General features: G+C 36.3%; 2 protein-coding genes across 2 annotated transcripts; both read right to left on the reverse strand.

Annotated features, from left to right (window-relative positions):
- Positions 1-5,295: 5,295 nt before the first annotated feature.
- Positions 5,296-8,662, reverse strand: LOC112036660 (uncharacterized). Its single transcript, XM_024069489.2, has 6 exons — positions 8,267-8,662; positions 8,056-8,083; positions 6,978-7,208; positions 6,212-6,275; positions 6,072-6,131; positions 5,296-5,737 (listed from the first exon to the last, which is right to left on the reverse strand). Exons 1-6 carry the CDS (start codon positions 8,398-8,400, stop codon positions 5,682-5,684), a joined length of 573 nt encoding a protein of 190 aa, XP_023925257.1. The 5' UTR covers positions 8,401-8,662; the 3' UTR covers positions 5,296-5,681.
- Positions 8,663-10,954: 2,292 nt separating this feature from the next.
- On the reverse strand, positions 10,955-17,776 carry LOC112036669 (MLO-like protein 6). Its single transcript, XM_065782444.1, has 15 exons — positions 17,481-17,776; positions 17,039-17,096; positions 16,674-16,912; positions 16,132-16,248; positions 15,535-15,595; positions 14,537-14,625; positions 14,038-14,112; positions 13,732-13,826; positions 13,584-13,633; positions 13,306-13,346; positions 12,965-13,138; positions 12,818-12,853; positions 12,286-12,353; positions 12,079-12,139; positions 10,955-11,866 (listed from the first exon to the last, which is right to left on the reverse strand). The coding sequence occupies exons 1-15, from the start codon at positions 17,601-17,603 to the stop codon at positions 11,426-11,428; spliced, it is 1,728 nt and encodes a 575-aa protein (XP_065638516.1). The 5' UTR covers positions 17,604-17,776; the 3' UTR covers positions 10,955-11,425.
- Between the last annotated feature and the right edge of the window lie 1,165 nt (positions 17,777-18,941).

Consider the following 18,941-nt stretch of genomic DNA (forward strand, 5'->3'; position numbering starts at 1 on the left):
AGGAAACTAGTTACTTCACAAGAATAAATGCTAGACAGAACCAAGGTCTGGCACGGTCTTCGGACTCAAACCTATGGAGAAACTAGTTACTTCATAAGAATAAGTGCTAGACAGAACCAAGATCTTGCATGGTCCTCAGACTCAAACCTATGGGGAAACTAGTTACTTCACAAGAATAAGTGCTAGATAGAACCAAGGTTTTGCATGGTCCTCGGATTCAAACCTATGGGGAAACTAGTTACTTCACAATACTAAGTGCTAGACAAAACCAAGGTCTTGCATGGTCCTCAGACTAAAACCTATAGGGAAACTAGTTACTTCACAAGAATAAATGCTAGACAAAACTAACCTATGGAGAAACTAGTTACTTCACAAGACCAAGTGCTAGACAGAACCAAGGTCTTGCATGGTCCTCTGACTCAAACCTATGGGGAAACTAGTTACTTCACAAGAATAAGTGCTAGACAGAACAAAGGTCTTGCATGGTCCTCGGACTTAAACCAATGGGGAAACTAGTAACTTCACAAGACCAAGTGCTAGACAAAACCAAGGTCTTGCATGGTCCTTGGACTTAAACCTATGGGGAAGCTAGTTACTTCACAAGACCAAGTGCTAGACAAAACTAAGGTCTTGCATGGTCCTCTGACTCAAACCTATGGGGAAACTAGTTACTTCACAAGAACAAGTGCTAGACAGAGCCAAGATCTTGCATGGTCCTCGGACTCAAACTTATGGGGAAACTAGTTACCTCACACAACTAAGTACTAGACAGAACCAAGGTCTTGCATGGTCTTTGGACTCAAACCTATGGGGAAACTAGTTACCTCACAAGAATTGGTGCTAGACATAACCATGATCTTGCATAGTCCTCGGACTCAAACCTGTGGAGAAACTAGCTACTTTCGACAAAATGGAGCGTGAGCACTCGCCTAAGTTGCAAGCGCAATCAAAAGGGAGTCTAGTGCCTCGGATCACTTGCGCTAGCCTACTTTGATAAAGATGCAAAATGACTGTGAGCCCATGAAAATCACCTAAAAGACTTCAAGTGCTGAAACGATCTCTTAAGCTCGACAAGTTTATGAAAGGCGTATGTTTGTATAAAGTGTATGTTGTGAACCAGAATCCTTTAAGATTCATCTAATGGGGAGACCAGTTGTAGTGCTGAGACTGTTCAATTTTCGGTTAAAACTTGAAGACCAAATTTATAACATGGGTCCATCGTTTTCAACTATCCAAGTACAACTGGCACACCACTAGGATTAACTAAGTATTGAGCAAGGCAATAAAGCATGGTAAAAAAATGGAAACGTCATTCGAAGAAGTAAGCGCAGATAATTGGATGCGTTACACAAAAGATAGTTTCATTACAATATCACCAAGAGAAAAAAGAAAAAAGAAAAAATAACACAAAATGAAAAGAAATGGAGATTATAATGGTCCAAGTCGTCAAAATAGGACAGTTCGTCGAGATGGCCTATTTCTTTAACTTGATAGACAGCTTGTCCTTGGGGATCTGACGAGATGCTGCGTCTGATGCCTTGGGATCCTGGCTTGGAAGGGTAGTTTCAGGGAGCTCTTTCTCGACAGGAGGAGCTGGAGAGTCAGCATGTGTGGCCTGGGAGTCAGCAGGTGTGGCTTGGGAGTCAGCAGGAGGCTTCATCACATCCTGGGGCGCCTCTTGGTTACTTGTTTCTCTTTCTCCAACGCCCCTTGGTGCCTGGTTTCCTCGGAAGGCTTATCAATTGAAGTTGGATCCTTGGCAGCACCAGCTTGGCCCTCGTCTGTCGCTTTGGAGGTGGTGCCAACTTCAGAGTTTGCGGAGGCAACCTCACGAATGGCAGGGGGTAGTAAACTCTCTCGGCCCTCCTAAGCTCAGACGAGGCCTCGACCCCAGATTGGTTGAGGGCCTCATTCCAAGTCTGGGAGCAGAATCATCTGCATACCTTGGGTACTTGGGCATTGAGATTAGCCTCGGTCTCAGCCACTCCCGCGGCAAAAGCCTCTTCCTCCGCTTGCCCCTCAGAGTGTTTAGCTTCTGTCCTCCAAACTCAGCCTCCATTTTAGCCCTCAAGGCCTCGTCCTTGGCCCACTCGGCAACATCCCTGGCTCTCTCTGCCTCAGTCAGTTTCTACTTCAGGTCGACGATATACTCGTTGGCAATTTGTAGCTGACCCTCAACTTCCGTCAGACGCCTTGTCTGGTCCTCAGCCTGTTTTTTTAGCACCAGCTAGGTCGAATACCGTGTTGTCTCTGGCCTTCATCATCTCCTTCAGCTCCTCCTTCGCCTTCTTGAGATCAGTCTTGAATCTCTTAAGGGTATTCATGGTATCCAAATACTTGTCGCGCTCCTAATCCAGGGCCCTACTCTGGTTATTGGCCTCCTCCTTTAGCCTAAAAGTGGCTTGGACAACCTGCCAATCGAAACAGGCCCATGGTAAGTTGGGAACTAAGGAATAAAATTCAACGAAGGCATAAGTATCAGAGGTCTTACCATACCCAAGTACCTCTTGAGGCTAAGGACAACCTCCTGCCTCCTCAAGCCCCCCAGCTCGGCCATATTGGTGGGGAGTAGTAGGGACCTCTCTAGGGCATCGGCCACGAAAGCGCCCTCGCCTACTCGAAAGTCCCTAAGGGCGTCATCCCTCAAGGGCTCCCCATGAAGCATGGCGGCGGGTAGCCAGGCCTTAGGCTCGGACTGCCGAGCGGCCTTCTTCTCTTTGCCCTAATGCTCGATCCTCAGCTGCTTGGAAGGTTGGCGGGCTTCATCTTCCTAATAGGAGGGACGAGATCTCCCCTCGTCAACTGGGTCTTTGCCTTTAGAGGGCCTCTTCCTCTTCGGGTCGGTGGATTCAACCTGAGGATCCAGGGTTGGTAGGGCAGAGGATGACTTGTTCTACGCAGGCAAAGACTTAGGTAGGGGAGGAGGAAGCTTGGGTGGAGGAGGAGGAAGCTTGGATTGCTGCTTCCCCGGCATATCCTTCCCTGGTTGGCCCTAAATCAGGTCGAACAGACTGGTTTGAGGTTCCTTTTTGAAACCCATCTCGACCTGAGAAGAAATCCATTTTGACAAAATATCCGCTTCGGTTAAGTTAGGGTCGCCTAGGTCACCGGAAAGGTCCTCGGGCGGATTGACTGTTTCGAAAACACCAAATTTGTCCTCGGACGGACCCAAATTGGCAACTTCCTCCTCTCTCTCTACACTTGCTACTTCAGCCTCTACAGCCTGACGGAATGGAGAAGAGCCTGACAATGGAACACCTTCTGGGATGGGAGACCCTTCGGGAAATAGGAACCCCGATTCTACTATAGTGATCTTGTGAAGCCGAGGATCTTTAGCTCTAATCACATACTTAGGAGTAGAAAACGATTTCTGTAGGGGATCGTACCCGAGAATCTTGTGGGCGACTTTGACCTGGTTGTCCACCTCGTTCACGAAGACCTCCGCCCTGAGAACGGCTTGCAAATCCTTCCGGTTGACCAAATGGAAGTGCCGTTCAAAGGCGTGTGGATCTGCAAAAAGAAAGCACATTAATAGTAACGACTGGACAACGCAAACTATGAAAACACAGCAGATCAACCCTCCCCTGCTCCGAGTGCCCCACCTGGCTCCCCTTCTACTGTCGGGCAAGGGAGGCCGTTGTGCCACTCTCCGGACATGATGAGAAAGTCCTTATTTAACCCCTTGCTAGACTCGGGGAGGTACTGAATAAGCTGAACCTTATCATCCCTTGTCTTCATGTAGTAAGACTTGCCCTTTAAGTGTTGGAGGTTGTAGCACCAATTTATGTCGTGATGGGTTAACCACAACCCCATCTTCTTGTTTAAGGCATCCACGCAACCCAAGATCCTGAACATGTTAGTGGCGTACTAAGTAGGGGCTAATCGGAAGTGCCTAAGGTAGTCCCTCATCATTGGCCCCATAGAGATTCTTATACCGCCTTCAAGGAAGGCGATTGTGAGAATCACTACCTTACCCACCTCCCTCTTGATATACCAATCTCCTTCCTTATAGTATCTTATACCTACATTATTAGGTATCTTATAGTCTGCGATGAATTTCTCCATCGCCTCTTCAGACTTGACCAACTTCTTGAACCTACCCATCTCTAAGAACAACTAAAGACTTGGGGAAGGACGAAAGGAAGAGAGAGAACATAAGTAAGAGAAAGAAGAAGACTTACAGAAATGAGGAAAGGCGTCCAGGATAGGCTTTTTAGGCTGCGAAGAGACGCAAGTTGGGTTGGAGACTTGACCGGATTCTGGGTGTGTGCATAAGAACTCTTAAATGCAAAAGTAAAGAGGCAAATCGGTTCAAATAGGTATTTATGCTCTCAATCAAAAATAACTGTGCGGGGTCTCCCTCCCATAAAGGCAAAAAGAAATCCCTACCGTTAGATTACCATCACACCGCTGAACGTAGGGAGTAAAGAGCCGCCAAAATTTAAAATGGGTGCATGCCATATATCGAAGAGCCAGAAACGTGCATTGGACAAGTGAAAAGACTTTAGAGCTGACGTAGGACAAGGCTGGATAAGCCACGACAAAGGCTCGAGGACATCAAAATCCTCCTCCTCGCCTGAGGATCCGGACAGCAAGATTTTAAGGGGCTATTATGGGGCCTAAGAATCTGACGATCCCAGCTCACTTCATATTAAGCCCAAAGCCCATGCCGAGGGGTAAGGAACATCCGATGACAAAGTTAGAAAGTCCAAATTGCCCAGGGGCCTTGCTGAGAACAATCCTGTCCTCGGCCAACCAAAACCATGGGAGGAGGAAGTAACAGGCAATCAAAGGTAGGCACCTCAGGAAAAAGACAAGTATGATGGGCCATCTAGGGAAGCATGGTGGAGGAGTAATTCAGGGAGGAATTGTCACCTCCATATTAAATGTGCACAACTGACGTTCTGGCCGCATTAATGGAGAAATGACCCTTAAACAGTATTGCCTTGATACTCACAGGAGGTTCGGTAGGGTAGCTGACGGGACGGGTAGTCAGAGGGGGGCATGGATGATCAACAAGTGGAAGAAAGAGATCGTGGGAGGAGGATTATATAATAAGGAAAAACAGGTCAAAAAGGGGGGGATTCATGAATGAAGCTCATTCAACAGTTACTACAAAACTCCTCGGATTGGGTCAAGGACAATTATTTTGCAACAAAACATGTATTCTTTACTCTTTAGTGGGGATACCGTGTACCACTTACTTCCTCCAGACCAATGAGTGCAGTAGGGATACACGAAGAGCAGTCCCTCTAAATGAAAAGGATAACACAGTACACTATAATGAAAATGACATCAGAATCAAACATATCGGATGGGAGGCATCCAAATTCATTAATCACTATATAACAGAACTCTACATCAATATTGTCACGTTCAATTGATATCAACAAATTTACAACTTCTTGTGAACTTATTTTTTGCAACTTCATAATACAAATCAACTCCTTCGGTTAGAGAAAAAGGTCTCAATCTCTTCCGGTTTCTCGAGCATCACCAAATTGACAATGTGAAACAAACTACTATATCAACAATTCAATGTTTCATTCATGACAGACCATGAGAAATTGAGAACAAAACTATACTTTGAACTCTAAAGCCGAATCTACTTTTTCCCAACTTTACAGATATTATATGGCAACAACATCCAAATTTGTTCTGTGCTGACAGAAGTCTATCAATCAGCTTTCAAATGCTTCCCCAGCAAAATACTGTTTGTGGACCATTTTTTGGTAATCTGCCAAAATCATTCCACAATTCACAGATAAGAAATTGCTCAAATGGATAATAAAAAATACCAACATTTTAAATTTACCAAACAGTGGTATTTCAGTGACATTGTGTGATAATATATGGGAAATACTATGCCTATATTCAAAGCCAGATATGGTAGTTTGAGAGCAGTAACAATCGCATGGTGTTTAATACTGATACAATATAAGTTCGTTAACTGGAGGTTGGGGGATTTGAGACATTCATAACCACCAACAACAACCTAATCTCAAAGCTCAAAGATGTAGAAGAAGAAAATAAATTGGCGGAAATGAAAATATGTGTATTCATTATCTAACCTTCCTTATTGCTCCATAATGCTGCAGCATAGCTGTTGAGAGGACTCTCTGGGTTAGGCTCTGCATATGAGAACTGCAAAGTTAGGCACTGAAAAAAAGCAACAAAGAAAACTTAAATATGTAGGTTATAGCAACCAGACCTCCCAATAGACTCTGAATGGACAAAAGAATTGTTCTACAATCATAAGCTGACGACCATTTGTCCTGAAGCAACATAAGAAGAGAATTGCATCAGTTCTACTTTTTTTTTTGGATAGACTCTGAATGGACAAAAGAATTGTTCTACAATCATAACGAAATAATTTTACGTCAGAGCCAGTAGAACTCAACATGATCATAAAATATTGCTCAGGTTTCAACTACTTGAACTTTGACTTATCACCCACATTGAGTCTTTTTCTTTTCATCTAAGTTTCCAGCGCCTGATAAAACTTGTAACCATCTAAAACCTTGACTATTCTAACTTAATTTTTGGACCCAAAATCCATAACAAATAAACTGTCCTGTAAAATCATTCAAGTGATCTATTACTAGATCTTTTGTTTTGTATAAGACTATAAGTACAAGTGATCCATGCTATGCCTGAGTGTTCACCCTCACCAACAAAAAATTCAAACATAATTAGTTATTCTTTTTTATTCGTGAGTTAAACATGCACCCAGTGGAGGTCTTGAACCCACAACATTACTCTCCATTCCATTATTATGGGAGAGGAAAGTGTTAGTTGAGCCATAGCTCATTGGCAAACATAATTGAATATTCTTAATCAACTTAATCAAATTTCATCATTTTAGAACATCAACATTAACCTTTGAATATTATCCCAATCTCCCATTTCATCTCTCTTTAAGTACAGTATTACAAAGTTTGCTAAAAGCAAGTTAATCTACCAACTTTAATTGATACCTGAAGTATGTCAAGACAAATGTTGCCAAACTGATCAACATTCGGATGGAAGCACATAGTCTCGAACTTGATTTGGGGTGGTTTGAAAGGGTAGTCCATGGGAAAACGTAAGGAGAGTTTGTAAGATAAACCCTCATACATAGTTCCTTTTCCACCCTCAATCGTACCAATCCATGTAAAAATGCTCTCGCCCTCAGGAAAAGCTGATACTCCTAAATCCCCTCCACCCATCTGCAGAAACAAATTTTTCTCTCTATTAGAATTAGTGAATACACAACACCAGCAAAAAAGAAAAAAAGAAAAAGAGAGAGAGAGAGAGAGAGAGAGAGAGAGAGAAGAGAAAAATGACTTTTAAGACTTTTACAGAGAATCAAGGAAAAGCGATTCTTATCTAATAACCACAACCAACAAGAAGCAAAGAAACACACACAAAGCTCCATGGGTGTAGTTGTTCTTTCAAAATTAAAGCTTTAAGATTGAAAATTAATGATTCACAACCCTTGTCAGAACCAGCTTAAAATTTAGTCACTCTATTATGAATGACATAATAACCAATTTGTTATCTAAAGACTTTTACATTAATTTCTAGAAACTTTGAATCCATTTCCTATTCAACCTTCATAAGATATAAATCAGCAAAAACAAATATTCATTTAAAAAAAAATCTTTATTCATTTCCTATTCAACCTTCCATAAGATTCTAATCAGCATAAACAAATTTTCATAAAATAAAATAAAAAACAAATCTTTATCCATTTCCTATTCAACCTTCCATAAGATTCTAATCAGCATAAACATATTTTCATTTAAAAAAAAAAAAAAATCTTTATCCATTTCCTATTCAACCTTCTATAAGATTCTAATCAGCATAAACAAATTTTCATTAAAAAAAACCTTTATCCATTTCCTATTCAATCTTCCATAAGATTCTAATCAGTATAAACAAATTTTCATTAAAACTTTTTTTTTTGAAAAAAATCATCATAGCCTATGAAATACAAAGATTGATCCAACAAAAACTGCAATTTTAAGAAAATCAGCGCGAATCGATAAGTAAGATATGGTAGCGAAAACATACCATGAGAGACATCAATTCCTTTTGAAGCCTGCCATAAAATAAAACTAATTAAACCATCATGAAATCCGTGTAAAGCCTAAAGATTCTAAAGTCTATATTTCTTTTTTCTTTCCTTCTTCAAATCTTCTCGGCAACCAAACACAAGGAAAAAGAAAAAAAAAAAAAAAAAAAAAAAACTTCTTTCTTTCTTTCTTGTTATTGTTTTCTAGACCTCTGAGAAACAGAAGATGTGTCGACCGGGATAGGCGAATTGGCGGCCTGTTTCGGTGGAGCCGCCACTGCATGGCGATGATGCGGCTGCGGGATCGACGCGTTGTCCGCCGTCGGATTGGGCCGGACCTCCATGAATCTACGATCAAGATCGAGATAGTGAGACTGTGAGAGAGAGAGAGCCTATTAGAAACGAAAAAAAAAAACCGATTCAACGGTTGTGATTTAATCGATCAATCAATCAATCAATGAAGTTGGTAATCTGATGAGTAGCGATGAATTATGAATAGTGGGAAATGAAATCAATTTTGAAATGTTTGTTTGGGAAATTGGCAGTTTGGCACTGCCACTTTGGCTTTGCTTTGGTTATTTTAGTGTTTGTGAATGGTAGTTTAATCTGTTACGAATCTTCTTCCTTTTATTTTTTAAAATTATATATATATATATATATTTATTTATATTTATATTATTTTAGATAGGTATCAATAAATTTTTTTGTCGTCAGATAATAAAAAAAAGATATTTGGGATTCGATTTTTGTTTATAGCAAAAACGAATTGGTATTTTGATTGGATAATAAAGAGCAATAATTATCTTGAATAGACGCCATAAGATGAAGTTGTCTAAAATTATTATAGTTAAGTATGATTATAATGCAACCACGACATCTGTTGTGGGTGTAAATTTCTAATCCTACTTGTCTATGAAATAATAATATGCTTAAAGATTAATACTTTTTTCAATATAAAGATTAATATAATCAGGAACAGTATTGACATAGAAACATTTAAAAAAGAAAAGAAAAAAAGGAATAGTAATGGAATGATTGATGACTCAACAGCTTATTAAAAAATTGTACAAAATTTAGAGTTAGCTTCTTTAAAGCTAACTTTCCTGAGGTGGGTTTTGAAGATCATTAAATTAATGATAATGATAAGATAGATGATATTGATCTAAACTATAATATGTTTGGAAGGGAAACTTGTAAAGACGTTTATGCTTTATTTTTTAAAATTTAATCTGAGAATTATGTTTGTGCTAATTTCTGTCTTGATGTCATTGTTTGATTGTTTTGTCTTTTAAGGAAAGGGCACCCAGCTAACTGCCAATCAGAGTCAGACTACATATCCATAGCTCACACACTCACACAACACAAGCCTAAATCAAAAAGGAAAAAAAAAAAAAAAAAACACATAAATATATATGGTAATAAAGTAATGGATTATGAGTTCATTTGTTTGTATAATTTGAAAAATTAACCATAATTTTGAGGTAGTTACATTGCATTATGTATGAATTTTTTTTATTGGCCGGCAAAATCAATATAAGCTTTTCAGGGAGCTGGTTTATATTGCCAAAAATGTCGGCTTTGATTTCAATAAAACTTTTTTTTTTTTTTTGACAATATAATCAAAACTTGACATCTTAGTAGTTAGAATTGTCCCCCTACAATAATATAAGAGTTCAATAATTGATGGGGTCTGTGGAATCCACTTTACAGAAATGGAATTAATTGATAATGATTGATATCCTGTTTGTAATTATAAGATACAATGAACTCTAGTTTTTTATAGTATAACCAGAGATTTTATGTCTAATTGTCTATACATATACAAAAGTTCGTTTATTTTGCAGTTTATTAAATGATATGGCCAAGATGTCTAATTTTCAATTTATTCTATGCTGTAAAATCATTTTTCTGGGATTTTTTTTATTATGTTTCCATTTCCAGAGATTGTAACCATGTAGCTTATAACATTTCTTTTATTGTTGTTTTAGAGCTTTTTTGAGCCCCCCAAAAAAAAAAAAATCTATATGTTCTAGGTTAACAACCATTAAAATTTTGCCCCAAAAAAAATAGTAAACAACGATTAATGTTATAAATATATGTGAATCTAATCCAAATTCATATGATCATATTTTGTTGGATGCCAAGTTGCCAACAAGATTTGATGCTTTATTTGCTGGTTACTTTTCAAAGATTGCTGGACTAGTCAGAATAAACTATTGAAATGGGGTTACTAAGGTGACTATTTGTGTTCTTTTTTTGTAGGGATTGTATGAAATACATGGATCACTTGTTCTTTGAATGCCCATTGAACAAGAGAATTATGGCTCCAGGTTGAAAGCTTACGCCTAACTCGGTTAATTAAGAAGGCAGACCAGGCCTGAACTCCTTCAATGGAGTGTTAAGGACTTGAAAGGAAAGGGAATCTAAAATCTGTAATCTGCAAAAGTTGCTTAGGCTGCTGCAATATATGATATTTGGCTCTAAAGAAATACTAGAATTTTCAAATGTGGTCATCAAGACTGGGGAAAGCATTATTCATGCTATCAAAAGGGATGTGAAGGCTAGGATTGGTTAATTCAAGAACTTTAAATACTCCTTTACAGATACAGAATTCTTTGTAACTTGTGGGGCATTCCTTGCTCAGTGTTCAAAGTGTAGGTGGAACAGGTTTAGTTAGATGCTGGTCTTGGTTTTAGCCTCTCTGTTGGCTTGTATTTTTGCTAGTATGTAGCTATGCTCCTGCAGTTTTGCAGCTATTCCTATTTACTGCTTGTAGTATAGATTGTTAAGGTTAATAAAGTTTCTGCTCATTCATCAAAAAAAGAAAACTATTGCAGGCCAAAACACACTGATATGTATTATTGGGCAGGCAAAAAAAGAACTTGTGTAGAACTGCCCTGCTAGTTACATGGGTCTTGGCAATGGCAGATTATTCAAAGAGGCCTGATATGGAGGCTACAATACTTGTTTCATTGCTGTTCATGTACAACTAATAAAGGATCACCATCAAACTAATATGTACTCACACATTTGCACACTCATACTAAAAATTTTCTGTTTTATCTTGAGAAAAGAAAAAAAAAAATTTATGGCAAATAAACAAAAAAAATTCTTCTCTCTCTTTTTTGTTTTTTGTTTTGTTTTGTTTTGTTTTGTTTCTTTTTCGCTTGTGAAAAGAAAAGTATTATTCACAATGCCTCAAGCCCTCGAAAAAAAAAAAAAAAAACTGTCAATCCTAATTACAAATGCTAGAATCATCTTTGCCACTATTGGTGCACAAGTCCCAACAATCTGTCATGTACACAAAATGTACACTGTGGTGGTATAAGTATGTAACAGTCTCTTATGATCCAATCTCCATTGGCTTATTCATTTGCTAAAGGAGAAATCCGACGAACCAATGTTGATTTCATGTTGAGTACAAATGGGTTCTGGAGCTGAAGGCAATTGCATTGGGCTAGGATCTTGAATTGCCGACCTCTCTTGCAGCTCTGAATGCCTACTAAAGTGATTCTCATTGGGTCCACTTTTGTTACTTGGGGATGGCACATCTTCTATGTCCGAATGATCATTTTCGACATTAAACCTTGTTGGAGATGCATGCGTGCTATCAAGGCTGCTATGGTGATAGTTGTGCAAGAGGTGTACCGGGGACATGCCATGTGTTGGAGTTGCTGGCCTACTTGAAAAGGGTGTCGTACTCTCAGAATGATGGTTATGCTTAGTGTTCTTTTTGGCTGTGCGGTGCCAATTTTTCAATGCTGTTGCCACTTTATCATTAAAAATGGTGGGTTTCATGGTAGATCCCATCTGTAAAATCAGTCCAAAAAAAAAAAACAATTGGTTATAAATTGACGGTAATCATCTCCCATTCACAATGGTCCTCTTTTACTATGGTATTATAGTTTAGAGTAAACTAAATTTATTCTTAGTTCTATACCTTTTTCAAGCTACAAGACCTATAGGTGTAATAGTACTCTATATATCAAGAAGTTAGAAAAAGATATGCTATCATTTCTCACCTGAGTCACCAAAGCATAGAGAGGCAAAGTCACATAACTGCATAGAAATTGTATGACGACCCTGAAGAAAATGCCAGTGTTGTTAAGATTAACAATTCTTAAATTTAATAATAATCAATAATCACTAGTCCTTAATCATCTATGTAAATCTGAACAAAGATACCAGCATACAGAATTCTATACATGGGTATTTGTGATGAAACTCACCCCATTGATATTCTGACGACAAGATCTGCAGTGCGCCTATGGAAGCAATTCCTTAAGCCAAACTCATACTGAAAGAGATGAAAACATATAATAGGAAAGTTAGAAAATGCTTTCAGCATATGGGTCTCTTGTAGCAAAATTCTATATCCTAAAAATGGTTTAAAAGAACAGAATCATGTTGCTCCACGTTAGACAAGAAACAAAGTGACAAATTAATTAGGAATTAAACATGTTAAATACAGCAGGTATGATCAAGGTGCCTTGGTAATTTTTATTTGTATAGTTAGCTCTTGACTCAAAGAGCATGATTTCAGATAGAATAGAATAAGGATCCCTAAGGCTATGATTGTTGTTATTGTTACAGTTCAATTCATCAAAAAAAAAAAAAAAAGTTCATTAATATTGTCATCATTTAAGCACCAGACATATGATTTTGAGCAATGAAAATGTCACAAAGGACTTCTATAGCAGTGCAGACATCATTAAGTACTTTGTAAATGATAAAATAGTTGAGCAGAAATGAAATGCTTACCGTACTCCAAGCAAAGAAGGCCAATTGAAATGCATTCTGCCATTAAAAGTCATCACGTAGAGAGGCCGAAAGCAATAGAGGTTAATGTTAGAATCCTCATATATAGATTAACATACTAGTAATTTTCTTGATGTAAGTGAAAGATACCTGAAAAAGAACCAAGTGAATGAGAAAGAGAATGAACTTGGGGCGTCCAAACCAGAAGAGGTCATCACCTAGCTGCACCACAGGTGCACCCCTAACCACAGCACCTCTATCTTGAATGCTTAGCCCCATTTTTGTAATTATCACTAGTAGCTTTGTCCCCACCAAGAGTATTACCTATAAAATTCACATACAAAAAAAAAAAAAAAAAAAAAAAATATACGCATTATCTTCCATTTATTATGCAACAACCCAAAATTAGAATGAGTTCAGGTTTGTTTTTTTGTTTTTTTGTTTTTTGTTTTTTGTTTTTTTTTGTTTTTTTTTTTTTTCTGGTTGCTTACAATTAATGGGAGAAATGGTAGCCATAAATAAGAATTCAATCCTGTCCAAATATAGAAAGAAACATTTATTAGTCAATAATCACTAAGACAATCCATCCCAAATTTGGTCTCAGAAATGAGAATTGACACAAAATAATGGGCCCTGGCTGTATTCTGGTAAAAAACAAAAGTCATACACTGTGCTTCAAGTTCAAATTAGACTAGGCCCATATTCTAAATTGAGAATTCTGCCCAAATTTGTCAATAGCTTAATGTCCAAGAAGTAATGTTTAGCTTACCATATGTGTTGGACAGTAGGAATAACACAGCAAAGAACCATACGATTGGACTGCACATGAGAAATAATGTTAGGAATTAGGATTATTCTAAGATAATTGAAAATCAATCAAAGAAAGAAATCAAATTCTAAAATGTTGGAGCACCAACCTGATCCCCACCACAACTATGAAATCCTCTTCAAGTGATCTGCTAATATATTTTTGGAAATCGAATTTTGTTTCACTTTCGGGCGGCAAATGTGCCTAAAAATCACATTATGTAACATTGGAGCTCCAGTTATAAACATAAATTTATATATATATATACATATCTCTCTCTCTCTCTTTTAGGAGATGACGTATACACCCGAAACAAAATATAATTTTTCTTTTATCAATAAAGTGTATAAAAGCTTGACTATTTTGTTACTCCATATATAAAAACTTACCATGATAAATCCATATAAAAACTTACCATGATAAATCCATGTCTCAGTGTAAGGTAATCAACCTTGGTAACTGAGGTAAAGAATTGTCGGAAGAAACACACCTGATGAAAGGAGGAGAAAGAGCAACTTTAAAATTTCTACCACAGTTAAGTCTTATGCCTTTAATTTTTCAAAAAAAAAAAAAAAAAAAAAAAAACCAAAATTTCGGTATATAGAAAAGTAGTTGGAAGTCCTAATCGTACTTAAAACCATGCACTTTCTGAAATTATTGTTTTATTAATTGCATCCTCAGGCTTTTTCCTTCCCCAAAACATTTTTCAAGAAACTCCCTCAAAAAAATATATATATATATATATTTCAAAAAATATCTGACCACCTCCCAAGTTCCATACAAATATATCATGCACATGCAGAGTAATTAGTTTAAATAATAAATCAATAAAAATCTTTTTAATTCCTTAATAAATTCACATAAATCAGGTAAGGATGTTGTAATTTCAATTGGAAACTTAATTCCTAACTTACAATCCAAAGTAAAATTGGTGACTTGCTCCAAAAGTTCAAATGTCTTCGCCCGAATGATGTATCCCTTGCAAACCTAAACCTCTCTGGATCTGCATCACATAAATCATTGTATATATATATATATATATATATGTCACACCCATCAAGTGCATAATTTTTATTAACATAACTGTCAAAATGAAAAAAAAAAAAATCATTTTATTTTAACTTAAATTGGCATCAGCAAACCTCAACTTGACATTGGACGTGCAATATAATAAATGTACTAATTAACAGAAGCTTAACTAGCCACCGAAGCAGCAAAAATAGGTAAAATAAATAAAACATTAATGTTGCTATCATAACTAAAAACAGCACGAGGAATGTTAGACACATTAATTTTCATAATTTTTTTTTCTTGATAATTAAAGTGGTAAATTGTAACAAGAGTAACCTCTCTTTTTATATAAATCTATTAGTCATACCATTTTTATTATTATTAGTATCCATCATAAGTTCATAACAAATCACCTTATCAATTAAAAAAAAAGATTATGAAATTATCTTTTTGACAAGTAAATATAAAATAATCCGTTGGTTTATTTTATATTAAAAAACAAGGATGTGATGACTTTGTGAGCCACTTCTGTCAATTATTTTTTTGGTGTTTAACGAATTGAGAGAGAGAGAGTGCTCTGACCAAGTCCATAAACAGACAAATTAACTAATTAAACTTACTTCAAATGGGTACAATTTTTTTTCTTTTTGATGTCAAGGAACACGCCATCTCACAAAACTCGGCAATTGGAGACGCGGAGCTAAATGGGTACAATTTTTAAACGACAACGTGCATGCATTTTTGACTTCAACGTTAGGCAAACTCGGTCACGGATATCTTTTATTTGTCTACGAACTAGTTGTAGTGAAACTACTACGTGTATTCCCACATAAAATAATGAGAAACAAAACTTGATTGGTTAGCTATATTAACCCGTCTGAAAGTAGTACGTGAGACTTACCGTTAGAGTGTTGGTATTCAAGTGTCTTTGTTTCGTCCTCCCAAACCTTCCATTTTCTCATCTGCAATCCGTTCCAAACAAGAATTTAATTAGTAATCATTCGAATTTCAAAGTAAGAAGAGGATGTATATATTTTGTACACATGCTAGCTGTGTGGGGTTCACTAATAATTATCTCATGCTGACATATACAGAATATATATATATATATATAAAATAAAAAACACATTTGGGAGAGAGATTATTATGTAAAAGATATCTTCTGGGCTCACATACTGTCAGATAGGATTCACATCAGGTGCAATACTTAGGGTATTGCACCTGGTGCAATAGCAAATTAATGGTTGAGATTGAAAGTTGAAAAAACAACTTTTAATCTCAACTATTGAATAAAATATATTAAAAATAAAGTTAAAAAGTTAAAGTTAAAAGTAAAAAAAGTAAAAAAAATTGTGAAGGAAATGGGTGAATTGCACCAGGTGCAATACCCTAGGTATTGCACCTGATGTGAATCCCTGTCAGATATGGTGCATATGATAATTGTGAGAGAGAGAGAGAGAGAGAGAGGTGTTGCAATTGTGTATGGTAAATTAAGTACCTTGGTTCTGCCCAAAGCCAAGGTGGTGATGCAGTAGAGCACATGAATAACAGCTAACACAAAAATGAATACATGGAGCTCGTGAATCCCATATGCAGATACCAAGGCCACTTTACCCTGCCAAAATGTCAAACAAAAAAACTTTACAGAAAATAGAAATATCACAAATTTTATTATACAAAATTTACAGATTGATGTGTTATAAATTACAAATTATAGTTCAAACATTATTTATTTATTTATTTATTATGTTGTTAAACAGGCACAAATTACATTGATTAATTACCATTTGCCATTTTAGTTTTCAAAGCTGCAGAAATCAAGCTTCTACAGCCAATTCATCATAATTTATTTGTTCCATTCCAAGTCTTCAACAACCTCTAGGTCCTCTACCCCAATAATAAAAGACTATTCATTGGTGCTACTACAATACTAAATTCATTTACATTAAGTAGCTATAGTAGCTATACCAGAATACCAATATATTTGGAAACATAAAATAAAAAGAGAGACAAAAGAAATCATTCATGAGATAGCTTTACCTTTGTTGTGCATTTGTCAATTACTTTTACAGCTAACATTCTTCGTGAACCGAAATCAGAATCCAAAATTTGAAGTAGTTTCCGTCCTTCATTCTGGGAATCTGAGTATGCGCTACTACTCTTGTCACCCTTTTTACAAGGGTGCCAAGTGGCTCCAACACTCTTGGGTATACATATATTAGTAATGGGTTTTTGAAGCACTATTAGGAGCAAGGATATGAATCCCATTATCATAAGCTCTGGAGGAAAAAAAAAAGGGTTAGGCTTTGGACAGACTTACCTTCTTCTTTTTTAAGACGTGGTTGAGATTAGATAAACTGAGTATTAATTCTAATAATATATAAATGATTATGGTTTGTCAGTACCTCCTTTGATCTTTTCAAGGGCTTCATAGAGAGCTCTTTTGTGTTTGTTTTTTAGCCACTACAAGGAAATGAAAGAATCTCAGTCATCATCAAGAAGAAAATACAAAAAAAATAGGAGCAACAAAAATAGTAGGTTGGACATCACAAACAACTTCTTTGTTTCTCATAGTATCAGAGAGTAAAATTCAAGAAGATTTGATACAAAAAATGATTGTTGTGTATATAGGTCTGACCCCAAACTTTAATTTTGAAGTTCATTGCGTGAATAACGTGAGCTATATATAGATAGATCTCTATTTAAGCCAACCGATCGACTGGCAACCTTAAAGATTAATGTTTAGAAATCATGAATAGCTATATATCTACCACCTTAAAAACTATACTATATAAGATAACTATTAAAACTTTTTGGTGGGACATTAAGATAAACAGGTAACCTTACCTTTCCAATGATATGAATAATATGTTCAACGAAGATAGAAACAAGAACCAACACGAAGCACACCACGGCAACAGCCCATGTTGGCGTTTCCTCTAGTGTACGTTCATACTCTCCTACGGCCATCACAGTGTCCTAGCCCTCGATCGAAGCAAAACTCTAAGAAAGTTTACAATAAATAAAGAAATAAATGGAAGAGATTGCTGCAGGGATGAAGATATGGATAACTCTTTACAAGTTGTCCACAGCAAAGATTTAATGATTGCAGCTTGCAGTTTCTATACGCATGTTTTATTAATGCTGGATGTATATGCGTGTAGAGAGAGTGTTTGTTGTTTGTATAGTGAAGAAAGTCTAAGGTTACAGAAGAGACCGAGAGGGTAAGGCAAGGAATAGAAGACTTTGACATTTTCAAAGATCAGACGTTTGGGGAGAGAACCACTAGTATCAAAAAGTTTATCTATTAACAGAAGAATTAAAAGAAACTTTTCTCCTATATTAATTGTTTGGTGGATAAAGAGAGTGTATGTGTGTAAAGAGAGTGTTTGTTGTTTGTATAGTGAAGAAAGACTAAGGTTACAGAAGAGACCGAGAGGGTAAGACAAGGAATAGAAGACTTTGACATTTCCAAAGATCAGACGTTTGGGGAGAGAACCACTAGTATCAAAAAGTTTATCTATTAACAGAAGAATCAAAAGAAACTTTTCTCCTATATTAATTGTTTGGTGGATAAAGAAAAGTGAGTGAAAGAGAAAGTTAGAAAATACCCACTAAATTAACTTTCTTTTATTTTACTTTTAAGTGTGGGTTTATATTATTCCTCCTAAGAGGTGATGTAATAAAACATTTACTTTTAATATTCTCTTTATCATGATTCATATTTTTCTCAACAAGCGGGATTTAAAAATGGTGATCGACTTTGAATTTAAGAACCCCAAAGAATGGGTTGAGTGGTTTCTAAATCTTAAGGTCTCATGATCTCGTTTCTCGTGAGATCAAAATGGTTTTATATTTGAAACTTCTAGCCAACAACTTTAGACAAATTTTAAGAGATTCTAAATAATCTGGTACTTGAAGAATGTTGTAGACATATAGGTAAGTTGAACCAATTTAAAATCTTATTCATACTCTTTGTTACCTCTTTTCTCATAACACTGTCTAACGCGGGAGTAAAAGTGGGAGAACTAAAAAAAATGTACGTTGGCAAATAATCTTATTTGACTGATTTACTCCTATTTTAATAATTTAATTGATTTTTAAAGAGTAACAATAATTCATTATAACACTTTCCCCCTCTCGTTTTTCTTGTGTTCCAAACTAAATAAATAAATATTTTTATTTATTGTGGTAGCAGCAAAAACTTTAGGACTTTTTTTTTTTTTTTTTTTTTTTTTTTTTTTTTTTTTTTTTGTAAAAAAAAATTTTTTTTTTAAAAAAAAAAATTTAAAAAGTAAAAAAAAAAAA

Source organism: Quercus suber, unplaced genomic scaffold (genome assembly GCF_002906115.3).
Source record: "Quercus suber isolate HL8 unplaced genomic scaffold, Cork oak 2.0 scaffold_302, whole genome shotgun sequence".
NCBI classification, from domain to species: Eukaryota; Viridiplantae; Streptophyta; class Magnoliopsida; order Fagales; family Fagaceae; genus Quercus; species Quercus suber.